Source organism: Epinephelus fuscoguttatus, linkage group LG5 (genome assembly GCF_011397635.1).
Source record: "Epinephelus fuscoguttatus linkage group LG5, E.fuscoguttatus.final_Chr_v1".
NCBI lineage: Eukaryota > Metazoa > Chordata > Actinopteri > Perciformes > Serranidae > Epinephelus > Epinephelus fuscoguttatus.
The window spans coordinates 18,408,187-18,428,941 of NC_064756.1; the positions used below are offsets into that span (position 1 = coordinate 18,408,187).

At 41.3% G+C, this 20,755-nt stretch overlaps 1 protein-coding gene and 4 non-coding genes across 5 annotated transcripts in view; 4 read left to right on the top strand and 1 right to left on the bottom strand.

Annotated features, from left to right (window-relative positions):
* LOC125888235 (F-BAR and double SH3 domains protein 2-like) overlaps positions 1–20,755 on the top strand; it is a 92,327-nt gene that overhangs the window by 27,470 nt on the left and 44,102 nt on the right. Inside the window, exons 3-6 of the mRNA XM_049575447.1 lie at positions 4,993–5,038; positions 17,611–17,690; positions 18,648–18,792; positions 18,961–19,094. Coding sequence (XP_049431404.1) covers positions 4,993–5,038; positions 17,611–17,690; positions 18,648–18,792; positions 18,961–19,094 — 405 coding nt within the window. The remainder of the gene's footprint in view (positions 1–4,992; positions 5,039–17,610; positions 17,691–18,647; positions 18,793–18,960; positions 19,095–20,755) is intronic.
* On the bottom strand, positions 408–480 carry trnam-cau (transfer RNA methionine (anticodon CAU)). Its single transcript has one exon. It is a non-coding gene; the product is annotated as a tRNA-Met (tRNA).
* On the top strand, positions 3,042–3,115 carry trnat-agu (transfer RNA threonine (anticodon AGU)). Its single transcript has one exon. It is a non-coding gene; the product is annotated as a tRNA-Thr (tRNA).
* trnat-agu (transfer RNA threonine (anticodon AGU)) lies at positions 5,209–5,282 on the top strand. Its single transcript has one exon. It is a non-coding gene; the product is annotated as a tRNA-Thr (tRNA).
* On the top strand, positions 6,296–6,368 carry trnat-ugu (transfer RNA threonine (anticodon UGU)). The gene has a single exon. It is a non-coding gene; the product is annotated as a tRNA-Thr (tRNA).

The following is a 20,755-nucleotide window of genomic DNA, read 5'->3' on the forward strand; positions in this document are numbered from 1 at the left end:
TGTACTGCAGCACGTTGATACTGACATAGAGAATAAAAATGGCTGTCACTGACAGTCTAGTTTAGTTTGAACCAGAGGACACACATCTGTCCAACAGCAAGAAGAAAGAGAGCTTCAATGCCCCGAGTTAGGACGCATTTTCGACGACATACACACCAACATCTGTGATCAAGTGTCATGTTGCAGTATAGGGTGACTTTGGTCAGCTCGTGAGTGAGAGATCGCAGCAATGTTGTGATTATAACCAACACCAAAAGCCCCCCACATTATCTGTTTACTGATTTGTTCTGATACTTCGTAGTTATGGCCAGCACTAGCTTCATAGACATCACATGGGCTGTTGGATAATGTTGAGTGTCCTTCCACATTTTAGGGAGTATTGATTTCCAGTTGCATCACAAAACAGCTGCCCCGTGTGAGGCTCGAACTCACGACCTTCAGATTATGAGACTGACGCGCTGCCTACTGCGCCAACGAGGCCTGTAGGAGTGTGTGAGCATGTGTGGTTTGCTCTGCATACTCAATACTTTAGGTCGGGGGTGGAGTTGTCTGTGTGATCAGTGGTGGGAGCGTGTCCCATTTCAACTGACATGCACAGGGGTGGAGTTAAACACAACACACATGCTCCGGCCTCTCACAGTCGATCATTGACAGTAGGAAATATTGCACTCTTGTATGCGCCTCTCTGTGCAGGAGTTAAAAGACTGGTTCAGTCATTAAGAATTTCTCATGCCTCTTTTTAGGTAAAGCCAGAAAGCTAAAGCAGCCCCCCGTTTGGGAAACATAATGTACGCAGCAGGTTTAACACAAAATGACGCCTTGGGAAACATTTGACAAGAAGCACTGTCCTAGTTGTTTGGGCTGTAATTAGTATAGAGAGAACTGGCAGTAATTATGCTGTCTACGCTTACAGTAAGTGTTGTCTTCCTTTCTGCGTCTTGCCCCACTGTTTCCCTTCCCTGGTGTCTCTTGATTGTAGCTGTTAAGTTCCCTCATACAGTTGCACTGTTAAACAGTATTGGCTCTGTTACTTGAAGGGCTACCTTGGGCTACATATATTCTATGCTGTTTTAATAGATTATTCAAACTTGCACTTAGCAAAAGGCACAGCACCAGTGCATTTTCCAAACAGTCAAAGGACAGAAATGTTAAATTCTTCAGGCGGTGTTACATCCAGCTAAACAAAAAATGTTTTGTCCTTCCATGTTGTGGTTGATATTGTAATTGTGGGATGCCTAATGTTAGAAAATGGTGTCAGCAAAAGACAAGTGCTTTGTCTGTGAATGCTGCGAGCTACAGTGAAGCCGATTTGTGTTCTTGTGTTTGAAATTGTAGCTATTAAGTCATGTTTAATGTGTGTTTTGGGTGCGTTTTGAATCAACTTAACTTTATAGCACTTCATAGAAACCCCGCTGATAACTAGTGTTTTGGAGGTGTAACTGCAGAGTGACAGAGACACACCACCGCGCATGTATAAATGCTCACAATGGCATAGGCCATGTGCGTAGCTGACGCACAAGTATAAATCCTGCCGTACTCATGTTGGCCTTAAAATTAATTTTGCTACTCTGTGAAGTGCAGAGCAGCTAACTAAGCAATTGAGACTATAGGGTGGGCAGTGGGCACTGTGATAACTGCCTTTATGTCAGCAAAGTCGACACACAAAAAGATAGATTACAACACAAAACACTAAAATGGATTGCATTTGAAATGCTGCAATAAAGCCCATTGAGCACCAGACTAAGCATTTTTTCCTTAAAATGAACCACTGACCTCCTGGTTAAAGGGTGTCAGGCTATCAAAAGCAAAATTAACCAAAACTGACATTCCCCAAACCCTCTTAACAAGCCCTCAACAAGTGATTGACATGGGGCCATCTAAGCGGGCTAGTGAGTCCCAAACATTTACATGTGAATCAGCAAAAAGAGAATGCTAATGATTAGGTTACTTGTCAAACCACTTCCACACTCATGTCTACATTTACATGTGAAAATGACTTCCATCCAAAGTAAAAGACCAGAACAAAAACACAACAGTAAAGGAGAGTGGCTTGAAATCTTCTTCCTCCCATCACAACGTTCTACCTTACAGTCATGATTTAATCTAAATAACTTGAGTCTTGAAAGGCCAAACCTCTGTTCTGTGGCCTCCTGCTTCCTATGACAGCTTATATTATGTTTGAATATAGCTTAACAGACACTTTGGTTGTATTGACACATGTTCCTGTTTTCAAACAACAGTTTTAACAAGTGATTTTAATTTGGCTCACACCCGTTAATCACAGTGAACAGTAAATCCTATGCTGCTGCGCTGAGATTTTAATCAAATCACTATTTTATGCTGCTGAGTCATTTGACAACATTAAAATGTGCTATAACATGAAAGCCTCATAACAGCAACAAGAAAGCCTAGTGCCTGCTGCTCTTACTCCATTTCTTTATTTGTCAAAGTTTTTCTAATAGTTTTATCATTTAATGGTGATGCAATGCATTGCAATATGTCGCTTTAATAAAAACAGTTTTTGCAAGGTTGCCGAGCTAAAGATCGTCCTTTCCAAGGGCATAGCCGCAGGGCTGTGGCATAGTTAGTTAAAGCGCCTGTCTAGTAATCCCAGCAGTGCCTTCTGTGAAACACTGTGCTTGGTTTGTTGCTGTTAGACCTTCATGATGCTGCTCTTGTCCTTAGCCTTTGGTGCTCCAAAAACATATTTACAACATATTCCATTTGTCAGTGGCAGTTATGAGGTCACTTTTGTCCTTGTATGCACGCACCAGGTGCTGTGGCTGAATTGGTTAAAATGTCAAATTAATAGAAAAATTGGTCACTTTCAGTCATTTGAATCTGTAGTATTGCCATGCTAAACTCAAAAGAAATGAGGGGATATAAATGATTAAACAGAAATGCTAAACATTTGCTGATTCCAGGTTCTTAAATGTGAGTATTTGCGGTTCTTGTTTTACATATTTTATACACTGAATATCCTTGGAATGTTGTTTCAATAAAGACGGACTTCAACATTGCTCCCAGGGCAGATGTTACACGGTGCTGTGGCTTAGTTGGTTAAAGCGCCTGTCTAGTAAACAGGAGATCCTGGGTTCGAATCCCAGCAGTGCCTTTTCCACAGTCCAGGTCAGCTGTAGTTGATAAGATATGCAAACAGAGGATTATATAAGTCAAGAGAAGTCCTCCTGGAAAAACTACAGAGATAGAGCTTTCATGTATGCTGCATAATTGATATATATGGCAATGCTTTGATAATGGAATTCGGTGAAGATTCTCAGTCATCCAGGTCACGGTAATGATAAGTGCGATATTGTAGGCAACTGGATTTGCTTGTGTTTCTTGAAGACGTCTCATCCAAGAAGCTTCTTCAGTTCTAAATGACTGGGACGGAGTTGCAGGCTTTAAACTCTGTGTGGGTGTTAACCCTTGCAGAGTCGTTAAGGTCACAATTTGAGTCATTGACCCACCTGGCCATCATGTGAGTCGTTAGGGTCAGGTGGGATCAGATGTGAATGGGTGTGAAGTCGTCTAAGGAGGGATCCCAAGACTGCATTGTAGGTGGGTGATAAGTTTTGTAACGATGGTCGTTCCAGTTTGACGTAGATGGGTTCTTTTACGCCTTTTTCAAACCATCTTTCTTCCCTGGCCAAGATGTGCACGTTGCTGTCCTCCAAAGGACTGTCCCTTCTCCTGTAGATGTAAGTGGACAGCTGAGTCTTGACCTGACGAGCTGGTTCTCCTGTGCTGTGCCATGCTCTTGTGGAGTGGTTGTTTTGTTTCCCCAGTGTATAAATCTGTGCATTCCTGGCTACACTGAACTGCATACACTACATTACTCTGCTTATGTCTGGGTGTTTTGTCCTTGGGGTGGAGTTTCTCAGATACTCCACCCCAAGGACAAAACAATGTTGTTTCGTTTTTGTGTCTCTTCCTCGCTGTCTACTTGATAATGGAAGTTTGAATTGTGTGCGGAAAAGAACAAAGACATGTTTTATGTGTTGGGATGAGACAATCAACTTTTGTGGCCTGGAATCAAACTTTTAAGTCCATGTGTAATTATTAATCACACGGTGGGAGGGCGCTGTGGCTTAGTTGGTCAAAGGGTCTGTCTAGTAAACAGAAGATCCTACGACTGTATCCCAGCAGTGCCTTTTCTACATGCCAGAACAAATATTATCTTTATTTTGTCAGATTTTTCATCTGATCTTGTCAAAATTAAGATTTCTTGCCCAATAGATACTGAGAGGAGACACAACACAAGCATAGCCAGTCACACAAAAGCACCGCATCAGAAACAATCACAGACATCTGTGAAAAATTGCTCAACGGGTCAAGTCCTCAACAGTTAGCTAAAACTAAGATCTGGACTGGGGAAAATCATCAGATGTTATCGTGAGATGTTATGTACTGAGGCAGCTTTAGTGGGAGTTATTTGTAGTATGTACACAAAATGTTTGAGCACCTGGTGTGGTCATGTCCAGTATACCTGCTGCTTTGTTCATTCAGAAAACAGTGCCAGTACATTTATCTGTCCGTGTAATCATATACCTAATGTTTTGTTTTTCATTCTGCACATTCCTGGGCTTTGATAAGAGCTTCCACTGTCTCTGCTGCCAGGGTGCTGTGTGACATAGAGAGGGCAAGGGGGGAAAGTTTGTAGGGGGTTGTGTATTAGTAGGTCAGAACATGGGGTGGTCTGGCAATTAAAAGAAAAAAAAAACCCTGCTGCGTCTGTTATGCTGTTTTCTTTCCTGTTGAGTCCACTCTTGAGACGCCTGAGACCAAACATTTTTTTAATCACAGTGTACAGAATATCAGTGGAACAAGCATCTAATTTATATCTGCTTCCTCCTGTCTTTAATATACATCTTACAAATGGCAATGACTTGTGAGCTGCTGGTTGGCTTTATAACAATTATTCAAAATGACTTTAAATTCTAATGTCCTTCAGACATTTGAATAAATATTTGTCTCTTTCTGTCTCTGTAGGAGCTACAGCCTGAAGAAGGGACAGCTGGAGAGGGACTATGCACAGGTAAGATTGTCTGGATTCTAGCTGAATATGTTAAATAAATCCTATATATTTATAACTCTCTTAAAGCCTTGCCCAAAGCTGCCCAATACTGTAAGCACATAATTTTTACAGTTTACTTTATCATAGGCAGATTGCCAATGTGTACACTGCAGTTTGGCAAGTGTGTATGTGGCGCTGTGGCTTAGTTGGTTAAAGCGCCTGTCTAGTAAACAGGAGATCCTGGGTTCGAATCCCAGCAGTGCCTTTTTTTTCTCAGTCCAGTTTAGTTGTGATTGAGGAGATGGTATAAGTGAAGCGCTGTCTGTACTCTCTCTGAAAAAGTAGTGGGACTAGTAAAGCCTTCTATCTCTGCTTGTTGACACAGGACTGCGACGCCTTGCCTCTGTGATGAGTCAAACGGCTATATATAAGTAAAAAGGTTCCATCTCTCAGGGTTGTAGACTGTAAATAAAGATGGCTGATGCATCTTCACTTCCCCCCACGGTACAAAAATGTAGCCAAAATATCATGGGTATGGACAATGCCATCTTACGTTGATGATGTCATTTGGAGCCATAGTCTGTGCAGTAGTCATCGGCTGATGGAGCCACAGTGTCAGAGTCCTGCCCTGATTGGCCTGACTCAGTTGTGAGCACACTGATTGGCACACACGGACGCCATTCATGATGTACTTTGAGTGTTTTAGTTTGGGCCATGTCCCATCCTAAACATGGAGAAGGCAGGATTAATGACATGCACTGCAGCCTGCCACCAGGGGCTGATTGAGCTTTTTTGGCTTCGCTTTTGCGGAGCTGTCATGTCATCCACCGTTGTGTGGACTGGATGAGATTAGTCAACTTTTGTGGCCTCACTGGTCTGAGATCAGACCTGTAGGCCCAAAACTTCTTGTCAGTCCAGCAGTAATTATAGAGCTGTCATGTTGTGGTTCAGACCATTTTTAGGTGCACGAGGAAGTCATGGAGGATTAAGTAGGATATGTAGAATTTCAAAACCCTTTGATTATTTTTTTTTTTTTTTTAAAAGATGAATATAACAAACAAACATCTGTACATCAGTCTTAAAGCCTGACCCAAAAGTTCAGAAGTTATGTATTAAGCGCTTAATGTTTCAGGTAAACTTGGCTGTTTCCAGTTACCTTTATTTCATACTTACTGTCTTTAAAGCAAGATGTTATGTTGGTTATTTAATTCAATGTGTTATCTCACGGGAACTATATTCGAAGGTTGCCAGTTCAAGCCTTGCTTTCTTTTTTTATGTGGCGCTGTGGCTTAGTGGTCAAAGCGCCTGTCTTGTAAACAGGAGATCCTGGGTTCAAATCCCAGCAGTGCCTTTATACCGAGGTGCCAAACATACAGTCCATGGGCCAGAACCAGCTTGTGGGTTGCCAAAGGATCCTATCTGACCCTCTAGATGTCTAGCCTAATAGGTGCCAGGTTTCAGGAGCAAGTTAAACAAAAAATTATGGTTAACTTGTTCTTTAAATTCTGCTTCAGAGGGTTTTCCACCCTTACCAGAATACATTTCCCTGATGTAACAATTAATATTTATTGTGACCATGTTTAAAGATATTGAACATTGTGCAAAATGTTGTCAGTCAGCAGCTTCAGTTCAAAATAATCTGTATCAGACTGCATCACACCTATATCAGGAAACATATGGATAAGTGCACATGTAATGACAGCAAGAAGTAGACTGACTGAATGTGGAAAAACTGAGACCTACTGTTGAAATTGCATGAATTTTTAAGACATGTCAGGCTGTTCATCTGTTTTGTAAAAGGATGAGCGTCTACAGAATGCACTTGTTATTCTATACGGATATTTATAGGATATTGTGCGATGTTTTTATTGGTATATGGCCCATCCAAGTTCAAATTAGGCTGTATGTGGCCCATGAGTTTGACACCCCCGCTTTACACAGTGGGTTAAGGAGAGAGAACTGTACATAAGGGTCTTAGAGCTCTCCTATAGCCTGACCACGAGGCTCAGAAGTTGTGTATTGTGTATGTAGCACTTAGTTTTCAGTTGAATTTGACTTTTCGGCACATTTGTTTCAGATTAAATATGAACTGCAAAATTAATGCTTAAAGGGTGTTTCAGGCAAGTGGCCAGATACATCAGAGATTAAAAAGTGAGTGGAATGTTGAAATGTTCAAATAAGTATTGAATAATATTTCAGTTTAACCTTAAATGCCACTTTGCTCATCATGTAGCCTGAAGCAAAAAAGGCAAAGCAGAACTGATAATTTGCAAACCAAATAGAGCACCTTCTATGCAGTTAGTATGCTCTAATACCCTTTTGAGACAGGATCACTTTTATTGGGGGTGAAAAAATCAATACAGCATAGTATTGCGATATTTTTGTGTGCAAGATTGTATCGTCACACAGTGCCATATATCGATTCTTAATAATACAATTGTCAATATTACAAATACAAATTAAACTTTAGGTAGTCAGCTAGAGTAATATAATTAACTGCACAGTTTTTCTTCGGGGACATAATTTACAGTTGAAAAAGGTAGTAAATCACAATATTTTGCAGTACTCAACATATCCCTTTTTTTTCTTCCACTTAATGCTAACTTACTGTAAATGGTGGGATAAACAGATTATTGTTAGGGATACATTTTAGTTTGTGCTTTTATTTCCATGCAGTCACTGTGTCTCTTCTGATGAAAATGACAATGTATGTTACCTTAAACAGGATTAAAATAAGATTTCAAAGAGAAGTATGTACTGTGTATGTGCTACCAACTTAAATCAGCTGCTTGCAAAAAATTAGATCTGCTGATTTATTTTTGATTTGTTCTTCAAATGCACACAAACTCACACATGTGCTGCAGGCAACATTTGGTTTCACTTCTCGTATTCCTCTTTAGTTGTTCGCAGATGTTTCAATGTTTATTTCTCTCTTTCTTCCGGGCATTCCTTCTGTCTGTTTTCAGATTTATGAAATACTGCATAGTAATCCTGGCTCTTGTAAATTGGAGACAGCATGGGGGATTTTGCATGTAAATAAGCCCTATATCCACTCAACAATAGACTGTGTAGCCATTTTTCACTGTATACTACTTTGCATTTTTGCCACTTGGAATTCTACCTGAGCAAGCAGCCCTAAATGATCTCTGTAGTCTCAGTAGACTTCTTTAACGGGCAGGGTTTCAATCTCAGAGTTTCACTCCCAAACCAACAGAGGGTCTGTTCTCTGTGCAGGTTCAAACTGCTTATACACACAATCTCTTTTCCTTTTTTTCTTACTGAGGTCTAAGTAACAGAGTTTAAGCTCGAAACACCAGAGTTCTTAGTCAGCGGATCACCTGGAGATCATAATCAGCACAATTTTCATACATTTTATGTATAAATTGATAATTAAAATAATCGTTAGTTGCAGTGCCATTCATATCTGCTACTGGTTTAACATCAAGGAAGGAGCTGCTTAGCTGTACTGCTTCAGTATATTAAAGATTGTACTTTTTCATGCAATGAAAAATTGAATCATATTGAGTTAAGATGTTTGTTGAAACAGCTTTTGATCCCTTGAAACTGGAAATGATTTCAAGCTAAAGGGGCATTTCAGCAGCTCTGTCATTAGTATTCATACTTGAGGGAGGACATTTGCAAGTGTTTGTATTTCTAAACACAGTGGGCAGGGATGACTGCTTCCTTACCATGAAATTATTTTTACCCATCAGACAGCCACTCTGTAGTGTGCTGCAGATTTGTCAGGATGCACAAAACCAAAATACATTTCCCAGCAGACGGCTGCATCAGCATACTCCTCTTACTGAGCATTAGTTGAGCGGTGTCTGCATAGAAACCTAGCAGCGCTTGCCGCCAACCGTGTGAAAGATTGTCTGATTTTTATTGTATTTTGATGCTGCTCAGCTTAAGCTCCCCTCACATGCACACTCACACACACATCCATGCAGGCACGCTGAGAAACGCTCTCAGCTGCAAAATCCTCCTGTAGCTTAATGAAAAACATTTGAATGCATTACCGACCCAGCTTTTAACTACATATGAAATGTATGTGGCTATCCACACACATAGCTCTTAGTTTGTAGCCCCATATCCTGATTGTACAGTCACGTGAGAGGCTGAGATGGACTGAGTGAAGATGATGTGCGGAGAGAGGAGGAAAGTGTTTGTTTGTGTGTTTGTTTGAGGGTGTGTGTCTTCATTTGCATGCGGTTTGAATGATTAAGTGTGAGTTTCCTGTGGTCAACCCCTCTGGTTTCAGACACTCATTATCTCCCCCTCTCCCTCACTCTGTCTTCCTCTCTCTCTATTTCTCACTATTCTCCCTCAGCACTGTCTTGTTCACCTTAAAAATAGAGGTTGCCTAGCAACCCCCCCCCCCCCCCCCCCCTCCCCACTCAGTAGGACAATGGATCCCCTCCTAATTGTAGCTGTGTGCGTGACTGTGTGTGCATTAATGTGTGGGAATGTCTGAGCGGATTGTTGTTTTATAATGTATGCATGATAAATAAGCAAGCTAATTATTTTTTCCCCTTACTGTTATCAAAATAATATTTTATTATGCCACGTCTGCCCTTGCCTCTTGTCTCTTTTCCCAATAGACACTCAGGTAGTCGACCACTGATGGAAACTCCACTCCCTCATTGGCTCAGCCGATCAGCTGGTCCAACAGAGAGATGAAGATGAAGACAGAGCGAGGGACAGACAGAGTGGCAAGGAGAGAAATACACAAGTGTTTAAAAAGACCAGAGAGGCGTTGTACAGAGGACAACAGAGAGGGAAAGAAAGTGAAGATGTTATTGTTTAACCTTTGTCCTTTCACTGTGTCAGACCAGACGTCCCCCTCTGAAGGAGTCAGCCGCAATTACCAGCCGCCAATCAAACGCTCCATGTATTCTGTGTGTGTGTGGTAGCATGTGAGCGTTAGCTATTTGTCCTGTATTCTCCTCCCACTATCAGCATTACTGGAATAGTTTTAGGCTGGGGTCACACTTCACTGTACTGCCCAAAAAGGCCAGCCTGCTGTGGCTGTCACTGTGTTTCGGTGTCCCTCTGCGTACATAAATCAGCCCTAACGTTATGGGTGTTTTTCATGGTCTGTAACTTCTCTGAATAACTTATGAATTTTTATGTGGCGTTGACACATCAGATCTGGAATAGTCTGCCCATGGTGGATAATCTGCAAACGTAAAAACGCCGAAAGCAGAGTTCTTTGTAATTCTAATGACTGTTTCTCCGCTCCTCCCTATTTATTTCCTTCTCTCTTTGTATTCCTCTCACCCTTTCTTACTTCTATACATTGACACATACTTTAGATAACAATATCCCAGGCACTCATCTATTCATTATGTATTTTTCTGTTATGTATCCAATATGGCACCAATATTTGATCTACACTGGTTTGACAAGGTTAATAGAAAGGAAAAGAAGTCTGACAGCAGGAGAGAGATTAGTGAAGAGGAAAGTTTCCTCTTTAATCTCCCTCTTCTCTCTCACATTCACCTTCCTCTTACCTATCCCCTGTCTTTAGCTGAGCTCAGATGGGGATGTCAAAGACGTCCTAACACAAAACACACACATACTAACGAGGCAGGGGAGTGCAGACAGGAAGAGACAGGAGAGAAAAATCAAGTATATTGATTTAAGAGGAAGTTGAGAAAGTACGGGGGTTGAAAAGGCAGACACACAGACGCAGGAAGAAATCAGAGAGAGACAGCAGATAGAAAGCGAGCGAAAGTGACTGAGCCAGAGACAGCAGAAAATAAGTGAGTGGAAGAGCGAGAGTAAACACAAGTATCAAGGTGACTGTCTGCAGAGTTGTTTGGCAGGATGTGCGGCTGAGAGAACAGTGAAGAATGGATGCAGAGAGCAGAGTTATGAGGGGATGAATGAAGCATAGACACATTTAACAACAGTGTTGTCCTCAACTCTGATTCTTGCTCTCTGTATTTCCGTATTTTATCTTCACACGTAGAGGTTCAGAGTGTTGGATTTAGGGGGATATATTGGCAGACAAGGAATATAACAAATATGTTTTCTGAAAATAAGAAGAAATTTATATCTACATACGGAGTGGGTCCTCATGTACAGAGATCGCCATGTTGCCTTGCTATGTTTCTACAGAAGCCCTAAACGGACAAACAAACACTGGCTCTAGACAGGGCTATTTGTATTTTTGCATTAGCCACTGTAGTTAGCAGCCACGATGCAGCGTTGTGAAAAAAAAAACAGACTTTGCAATGTGAAACTGCTTGATTCAGTGTGTTTTTTTTACCTGTTTAAATCACTAAGTCTGTTTGTTTTGGAGAGGAGGAGACCTCTGGATAAATTGGCTCCCAGTATAAACCTCCTGAATGTCTAGATCTTAAGTTATCAGAGATAAAAGGTGAGCACACATTAGCAGGTGCTGGGCGTGCAACGTGCCAAACAGCATGGGAGAAACACTGATTTGTAACGTGAAACTGCTTTTTTCAGTGTTTTTACCTGTTTAAACCACCTGGTCTGTGGGGTTCAGAAAGGAGGAGACCTCTGTGGATAATTCAGCTCCTAGTTGAACAATTAAAACTGAAGGAAATCTAACCAGGAGAAGTTACAGATGGTTGCTAGGTGCCACTAAATCCCTCTAATGCGTACACATTGGACCTTTGATACACTACCTTACATCAATTTTGCTCTAAAGCAATCATCAGTTGCTGTTTGGGCCGTTACAAGAGTGCACGAGTGTAGCGGGGGTGTAAAAAAAACTAAAGAACAAGTTAACAGTAAACATGTCATCCTGCAAAAAAATACAGTCGCCTCTCAGGCCTATGAGTAACAGTTATGTCACCTTATTCTGACCAGTAATTGTAGTGTCTCCCATGAATTTATCTGTAATTTAGAAAATGCCAGAATGCACCAATGAACTCACAGAGATCGTTTGACAATGATGAGAATAATCACAGGCCGTTACTAACTGACATGCTTAAATCGCACTCTATTCAACAATAATCGGTGTCTCTTCCTCTTCCTCTTACTTTTTTTTTTTTTGGTCTATCAACCCGTCTCACACACTGGTCTCCTCAGGATATCCTGCTGTTTGGGTACCTTGTTTGCCACTCTGATCACAAAAACAGGATGTATGTGTGCGAGTGCGTCTGTTTCACTGTTTTGTGTGTGTGTGTGTGTGTGTGTGTGTGTGTGTGTTAAAAGGAGCAGTTCCACCTCACCCAGACCACACAGGAAGGGCAAAGGAGAGAGAGTTGCCATAGTAACATACTGTTCAGGTGGTTGTCAGGTGATGGCTGCATAGAAAGGAGGATGGATGGATGAGATGAGGGAGGTGGGGTGAGAGGATAGGTGAGGGAAGCATAGAAAGCTATAGACGAGAGAGATAAACAGGGTGGAAGAGGGGAAGCTACAGAGAGGCAGTCAGGGGAAAATGAAAGAGCATCCGAAATCCTCCCGAGTCGGCCAACAACACCTCAGCTGTCACAAATCAGTCACTCAGCGTGCTTCTCACCATTCAGTCATTGCCAAGTTTAGCTGTCATTGCTCTTGCTCAGATAACAGGTCTGTCACCACAGAGTCATTTAAGAGGCTTTAAATTGTGTGCTGGCATTAAAAAAACAAGGAAGGGCAGGAAAGGGAGGTGGTCTTTTCTGACGGGTTACCATTACAATAAGTAATAGGGAGACAGCGTCACTCTTGCTACTTTATGTTCTGGCTTGTGAAGTTATGCCCATGTTTATAAAAGCTTAATCCAGTTTGTTTCATTTCTGCAATACCCACATGTAACATTGATAATTGTTCCTTCTGCCCATGTTGACTGTGAAGTCTTAAGACTATTCCAGTGTGAGTCAGCGGTCCTTGTTTTGTTTGCAGAATCTGTAGGCAATGGTTTGGGTATCAGAAACATTCTAGTTTCTGTTTGAAGTCCGGGTAGTATTGACCCATCATGTTTGAGCGGAGGGTAAACACTCCATATGGAGAGGTGGAATGAACTGGCTAAAATGCAACCTCAGAACCTGTTAGATATTGTCTGATGATGATTTAGCTTTATAAGAACTTTCTAATTTTTCTGCATTTATATTTATATCTGTTCATGGAGATAAACTGAAATGACCGTTGCACAGTAGAGGAAGTCTTGATCCAGGAACTCCCTAAATGTTGTCCATTACCCTTAGAGGCTTTATCGTTTTCAGACCAATAGCCGATTGGAGCCGAGATAAAGCTAAAGCTGACATGAGGCTTCAGCAGTAGGAGTTATGGAGAATTCAGTCGGTGCAGGGGCTGACAAGCATCAGAAATGAACTGCGAAGAAATAGTTTTTTATTTACCTGCCTACAGTAGCTCTACTTGCCCATTGTGAAACTGGAAAGCTCATGAAAAGGCGGCCTTGATTGATTGCTATAGTTATTAATTCATAACTTATAGACAGCAGGACATTTGCATAGCTTTGCTTCACCTTTGACATTTCCTTTTCTTACAGTGGAGCAAAGCTGCAACTCATTGTCGAGAAAGCTTTTCATTATTTTCTCGATTAATGGATAAGTTGTTTGGTCTATGAAATGTCAGAAAACTGTGAAAAATGTCCATGTTTCCCAAAGCCCAAGATGGCATAGTCTAGGAGGACAGACACTAGAATGTATTCACATTTAAGAAGCTGAAATAAGAGAATGGATGGATTTTTTTTCCTTAAAAAGTTAGTTGGCAATTAATTTAATAGTTGAGAACTAATCTATCGGTATCAAGTTTTGTGGAAGCAATCTATGCTGAGATTACAGTGACCAATAACTCTCTCAATATAAATATGGGCATGTGAGAGTTGTTTTAAGATGGACTTGAGAACATGAAAGTATCCTTCAACAAACGGCAAGTCAACTGGCTGAAGCACATGCTCATAGCGTCCACTAGGGGCAACTAATGAGCACTGATCCCAGATGTCCAACCGGACAAATTCAGGATACAGTATCTAGTGTCACTGTATTGTTAAATGTGTCACTATTTCACTGTAGCAGGTGCACCAGACTTTTATATTTTGGGGATCTGAGTAATTATCAGACGATGTGAAGCCTTATAACCCAGTTAAATGAATATGGAGCAGTGTGGTGTGGAAGTCAAGCTGTCATATCAGCCCTCCTGTCAGCCAGCCAGCTCACAGTCAGTGGCTGTCTCAGCTGTCAGTCACTGTCCTCGCTTCACCCCCCCACAAACACTCACACATACACAAATGATCTCTGTTTATACAGCAGGAAGGCAATTAAATTCCAGGCACTTGTATTGCAATTTTAATGTTGTGTGCCTCTCCAGCCCTCCTTCACACACTCCCTCTTTCTCCTCTCTTTTTTTCTAACAAACACAGTCTCACAGTCTTTCATCAGAGCCATCCACACCCACTCCACCCTTCCCTCGAGAGCATGAGAGGTTGACTATTCTTGAAAAGAACGTGTTTCCTCATGCATTGGACAGGGCAGTTTTTGTGCCATGGCTTTTCTTTGTGTGTATGTGGGTGTTTGTAAATGTACTTCATCTGGTATTTTTCTGCATCTTAAAGTGCAGGTTACGTCAACGAGACTGGCAGTGGTTAACCATTTCCTGAGGTAACCAGTACAGTTAGTTAGTAATAGGTTACCTCTTCTTCATGTAAGCTACGTTCATCTTCATGGCAGCTTTGCCACAGTATGACACAGTTGTGGCACAGTTGTGCTGACCTCTACACTCAATTTAATCTGTTACAAAATATTTATGCCACTGGCTGCCAATTTACCCAGACAGGAACACTGCTGAGGTAATGGGGAGTTGTTCCTAGATTAACTGCTGACTCTTTTCTAGAAAAAAAAAAAGTCTGGCTTTTGCCTTTTTGTAGGGGATTTAGCGGGTGGGTGCTAGGGGTCGCTGGGCCACTGTCTCCCCCAGGACACCAGCTTGTGTGTCAGCTTGAGGGAACCAAATTTAAGGTCCAGGGAAGAAGAGGGAGAGCTGGTAGATGTTGCTTTCGATGGCCTTATTCACCATGTGAGTGAGGGCAAGATGAGAGTGAAATAGAAGGTAATTCAATCAAATATGTCCCATGACAAAGACAGAGAGAGAAAGAGAGGATGGAGTTATATGAAAATGTTGAGGCTTGGGTTTCCGTGAACCGGTATTTCTCTTTCTTTTCTCTTTTGTTACTGGGAAAATCTTTAACATATTTAAAGCTCCCCAGTCATAATGTCTGCCGAAGATAATAATTCGCTCTACTTGGCACCTCTAAAATGATATGATCCAAACACAGGTTATGTCTTTTTTTGTCTCTGTTCAAAGAGTTTTCACTCTGTTTTATTTTGTCTGAGGAAAGGCCTAAAGAGAATGGATGTATATGATTTCAGGTCCATAGCAGCACGCTGTATGCAAAATGCTACAAGCCAAGCAGACCTACTTTTATTTTTATTTTTTTATTTGCAAATTGTTTTTATTGTGTTTTATTTCATCTGTACATAGGCCTAAAGCTGAAGGGAATTCTTTGTGTTTACTTGTTGCCCCAACGGACATAGGCATTGCTAATCTTTTTTTTTTATGCACGTGAGTCTATTGGCAGAACTTTTTTTAAATTCAGAATATAATGTATAATCGAAAGTATCCCACTTTTAAGTAAAAATAATATAAATCTACGTGCCTTGATGATGTCATTCTTTATATAGTTAACGTATCAATTGTTTTTAAAGGGATAGTTCAGGTTTTTGAAGTGGGGCTATATGAGATGCTTATCTATAGTTAGTTTATTACGTACAGCAGATGGCAGTCAGCGGACTCCCCGTTTAGAGAAGCAGACGGGACTAGCAATTCAGAAGCTCTGTAGATGAGGCTTAGCAGCGAATTGTATTTTAGCAACTTAAAAAAAAGGCCTACCTTAAAAAAATTGCTTTATCTACCATCAGACCACCCTCTCCACTGGTGCTACATTTTCTCATCCATATAACTTCTGTATTCCTATGCATAAGTGCTGCTGTGCTGCCAATTGTGTTATGCCGCAGGTCACCTGTTTGTGTCAGACTTTCAGCCGTTTATGGAGGAGACAAGCTTCTGGGATGCTAGTCCTGTCTGATTCTCCAAACAGGGAACACGCCGACTGCAATCTACTTTATGTAATACACTGACTAATAGATAATCATCTCATTCAGCCCCTTCTCAAAAGACCCAGACTATCCCTTTGGACTCAGTAAGCATTGATGATATTTGAACGGAATTTCTCCCATTTGTCCGGGTCATTGAAATCTTTCAGGACTCATGAACAGGAACCCTGATGTTGATGCTTGTGTTAAGGGAGCGAGGGGAGTGATGGTATAACATTTGAAAATAGGCCTGTGAGAATTGTATTATTAGAGATGGAGAGTGGAGGACGGAGAGAGACATTAGCAGAGAGTTGATAACTGGGAGACAGCTTATGAAACAGAACTGAGAGACCAGATTTACATACAGATTTATATGGAATAGGAATGAAATAGATGCGGGGGGAATGTGCCTTGTGAGAAATGAATCAGTGTCCCTAAGCTCTGTTTGCTCTGATTGGGTTGTTGTATTTGTTGTTGTGATTTGTTCACAACTGTTTTATTAATGAGGATTTGCTCTCTCACCCATCCCTACACACACACACACACACACACACACACACACACACACACACTCATCCACTCCAGTGTCTGTGACTTGTCGCTGCTGACACAGTGACCCAGTCCAGAAGATGTAGGTTAGCCTTTCTTGCAGCCCTCTAGGTTTCTGCTCGTACTCACAGGAACTGACTGGGGAGTCACTGATGCTGACGTAGGGCTGATCCACTGTACTATATTGGTAGTGTTTACTGAGCAAAAGCCAAGATTTTGGCTGTGTACTTGAAACAGAAATATAAAGACTGCTAAAAAAGGCACTTCTGATGTGACCAAGTGAGAATAAAGGCCAAATCAGCTGTATTAAAGCCCCTCACACTCAAAGGAGTGGAGCACGCTGCAGTGCAAGTTAAGTGTTGACCTGGTTACCTAAGTACTTCTTATCACCCAAAGAAAGTGAAAAATATGTCCAGTATGTTAAGTAAAACCTAACAAATTGATTGCCAACAGTTATTTTATCCTGCCTTGGTTTTCTGACCTTTTCCACAACCTCAGTCTTCTAAAAGAGCTCTAATGGCTTCATATTTGCTAAGAAAGGTTGCTATTTCATGAGAGACTTCTAGCAGCAGTGCAGCAGTGAAATATCTGGATGCATTCTTGAAATTTAAAGTATTTTATACCGTGGCCAAGAAAAGCAGCCGCAATCTATTAAAACAGTACAAATACTAGACACTTAGAACATAGTGCTGGTCAACAGTCTATTGTTTGATCTGATATTATATAACATCTGGTAAGGGGTCATGGTATAAGCATAGCACCTCAAGTTACACTAATAAAGAAAAGATCTGATGCAATAGAGCTTCATGCTGTCCTGTTGTTGCCTTCATTATTCCCTGTCATTTTTTTTCCTACTTATGTTCTTACGTGTTCCCAGTACACTGTAATCTGGACACAGTACAAATTCAGCAGACAACAGGGGGCACTTTGCAGGTAATTTTTGTCACTGCATCATCTTTATATTTGTGCTTTCAGGCTCTGCAGAAGTTAGCGAGCCAGTACCTAAAGAGAGACTGGCCTGGAATCAACCCTGACGACCAGAGGACAGACTACAGGTAGGTATACATGTGTGTGTATGTGTGTGCATATGACATGTAGGAAAAACATAATGTTAGGCATGCGCAATTAGGGCTGTGTATTGCTTAAAAATTGTGGTGCTAGTACCCTTAAATTGATACAGATACCAATACAGTACGTCATTTGATACCTTTTTTTTTTCAACTTCATTCGATACCCATCATGTGAATGGAAGCATTCAGTTGTATAAAATGCCACCACCACTCATTTGGTGGCATCCCGGCACACTGAACTGCCAACTTCATCAGATACGCTGCGCTTAACTTCACCACATCACAGATCATGCAGATAGACATTTTTTTCTAGATCTGGGTACAAAATGATCGAAAGCAGTTATGGTTTGACTGGAGAAGTTTCGATGCTACTTCATACTGGGATATTTTGGCCAATACCTTAAAGGTGTTGAGAACCGGTGCCCAGCCCCATGCCTGATGTTGGATTTTTTTTGCCAATACGTGGTATGCTGATTCTTTCCAACTCATATTGGCCGATGCTAGTGCAAATACATGTACATATTTTTTCCACCCAGTTGTAGAGAACATTGGGTCTCTCCTGTAGTGGAGTTCACATATTCACGAGTGTGCAGATATTTCTTTTTTAATGTCTTTATCTGCAGATTCCGATGACGTACAGATATCATTGCGCATCCCTACATAATATGTTCTAAAGCACATTTATGAGCCATTGTTCACTGTAGCAGAGACATCGAAATATAAAGCTGTTTTGGGATTGTTGGTTCTCGCAACTACTGCATCATTTCTACACAAATTCTTCCCCTTCCAGGTACCTGCACATACAGTTTTTTTCAGGCAAACATACAGTGATGCAGAGACTTTAAAAATTCAGCCACTCTGCAGGAGAATTCGTTGCTTTTGGGAGTCGAAGTTGGAGAGCAGCAATCATCCAGCATGTTTGTGCTTTTTCTCTCCAACTAGGAATGTGTATGCTGTGTGGAGGTCCTACTTAGAAGGTACAGTGCAGGTGAGCCAGTCCAGGCTCAACGTGTGTGACAACTACAAAAGTCAAGTATCAGAGCCCGCTAAGACTGTTAGACTCTACAAGGAGCAGCAACTCAAAAAGGTGAGCGGATCCGTGGACGGCGGGAGTTAGTCATAGTTTCCTGAAGCAATCTTTGTTCTCTATCCATCTCTACAAACGTCCTTCCATGTACTCACACTGAGTTATCATGACTCATGTTGGTCTGCGCTCCTTCTTACAACTTGCCTGTTCTCCCTTTTCTCTTCATAGACCATAGATCAGCTGAGTGGCATTCAAGCAGAACTGCAGGAGTCGGTGAAAGAGTTGGCCAAAGCCAAGAAAAAATACTACGACTGTGAGCAGGTTGCCCACGCAGTACGAGAGAAGGCTGACATCGAGGCCAAGTAAGCTCACCGCGGCGCTGTGCATGTGTGTGTGTGTGTTGGTGGGGATGTATGTAAAAATAAAAATGACTAAACAGATGGTCTCCATTGTCAGAAAGAATACCATCAGGAAAAGAAAGTTGGTTAACCTCACAGAGAGATTGTGTGTGTGAGAGAAGGATAGAGAAACAGGGAGAAACATCATCACGAAGGCTCAAAGAAGCAATCAATTACATAAGTATAGTGGTGTTTATGAGTCAGACAAAGAAGATACTGATGATAAAGGACCAAAACACCACAAGAGCATAAGCACAGAACAGACATTTGACAACACTGCTGGGTACAGTTTTCTTGGTGTGAATCCACGCAATCAACTAAACCTGAATCAAGTCTGTCGACACTTAAAATACACATTTTTTTCCCTTTGAAGTACAAATAAAAGCTCTATCAGATGTAAAATCAGGGTTCCTGCAAATCTTTAAGAAGTCTTAAAAGGCAATGAATTAATTAGTCTAAAATCATGGCCTTCATTGGTATTTAAATATCTTAAATCAGTCTTTCAAAAGTCTTACAAATGCTGAGACATGGGAGTTAGGATTTAAGGTTTTTTTTTAATATGTATATATAATTTATTGAATGCCTCTCGCATTAACCTCACAAGAATCAGGATAGTGGAGCCAATGACCCTCATATGTTGTTTCCGGCTGGGATGCCCAGAGCAGAGGATTCACCGTCTGTTAGTTAGCCGTACCCCGGACAACACAAAGAAATGCAAATTCAACAAATATTGGCTATTTAACCAAGATTTCGCAGCATGGCTGAAACCAGTTCAAGGCAACGCACGTAAGGCTTGGTGTGCTTTGTGCAAAAAGTTTTTCAAACTCTCATAATGGGAATCGAGGCGGTGGAATCCTTCATGCAGAGTGAGAAACACAAAATTGCCCCCCAAAAACCTTGAAAACAAACATCAGGTATTTCCCAAATTTTTTTCTGCTTTCATCTCCACCACGCTACAAAAATGCTTGATGTAACAGTAATCATCTGGCAAAAAAAATCAGTTCATGTTTTATGCCTCTGCACTGGAAATAACCACAGCTGGGGGCATTATGTCTTATTATGTAAGTCCGCCCATCCATCCATCCGTCCATCTGTCCCGTCTTTGTGAACATGATATGTTAACGCCATGAGGAAACTTCTTCAAATTTGCCACAAACGTCCACTTGGACTGAACTGATTAGAATTTGGTGGTCACAGGTTCAAGTTTAAGGTCACTGCCTCCTCACAAAACATGTTTTTGGCCATTACACAAGAATTCATACACTAGTTATGACAAAACTTCACACAGATGAGAAATGGAACTCCATTTGTATAGCGCCTATTTAGTCTTCCGAGCACTCAAAGCACTTTTTACTACAAGTCACATGCTCAAGGGTACTTTGACATGCAGACTGGAGGAGCCGGGGATGGAATTGCTAATCTGCCGATTAGTGGACGACCCGCTCGACCCTTGAGCCACAAGTGATCATGCTTTATATCCAAAAGATCAAAGGTTAACTTCACTGTGACATCATAATGTTCCTCAAAAACACTTTTCTGGCTGTTATTTTGCGTCGTAACTCAGGAACAGAAGGAGAGGTTTTTGGTCAGATAGTGAATTGGTGACTGTGCTGATTGTATAGATC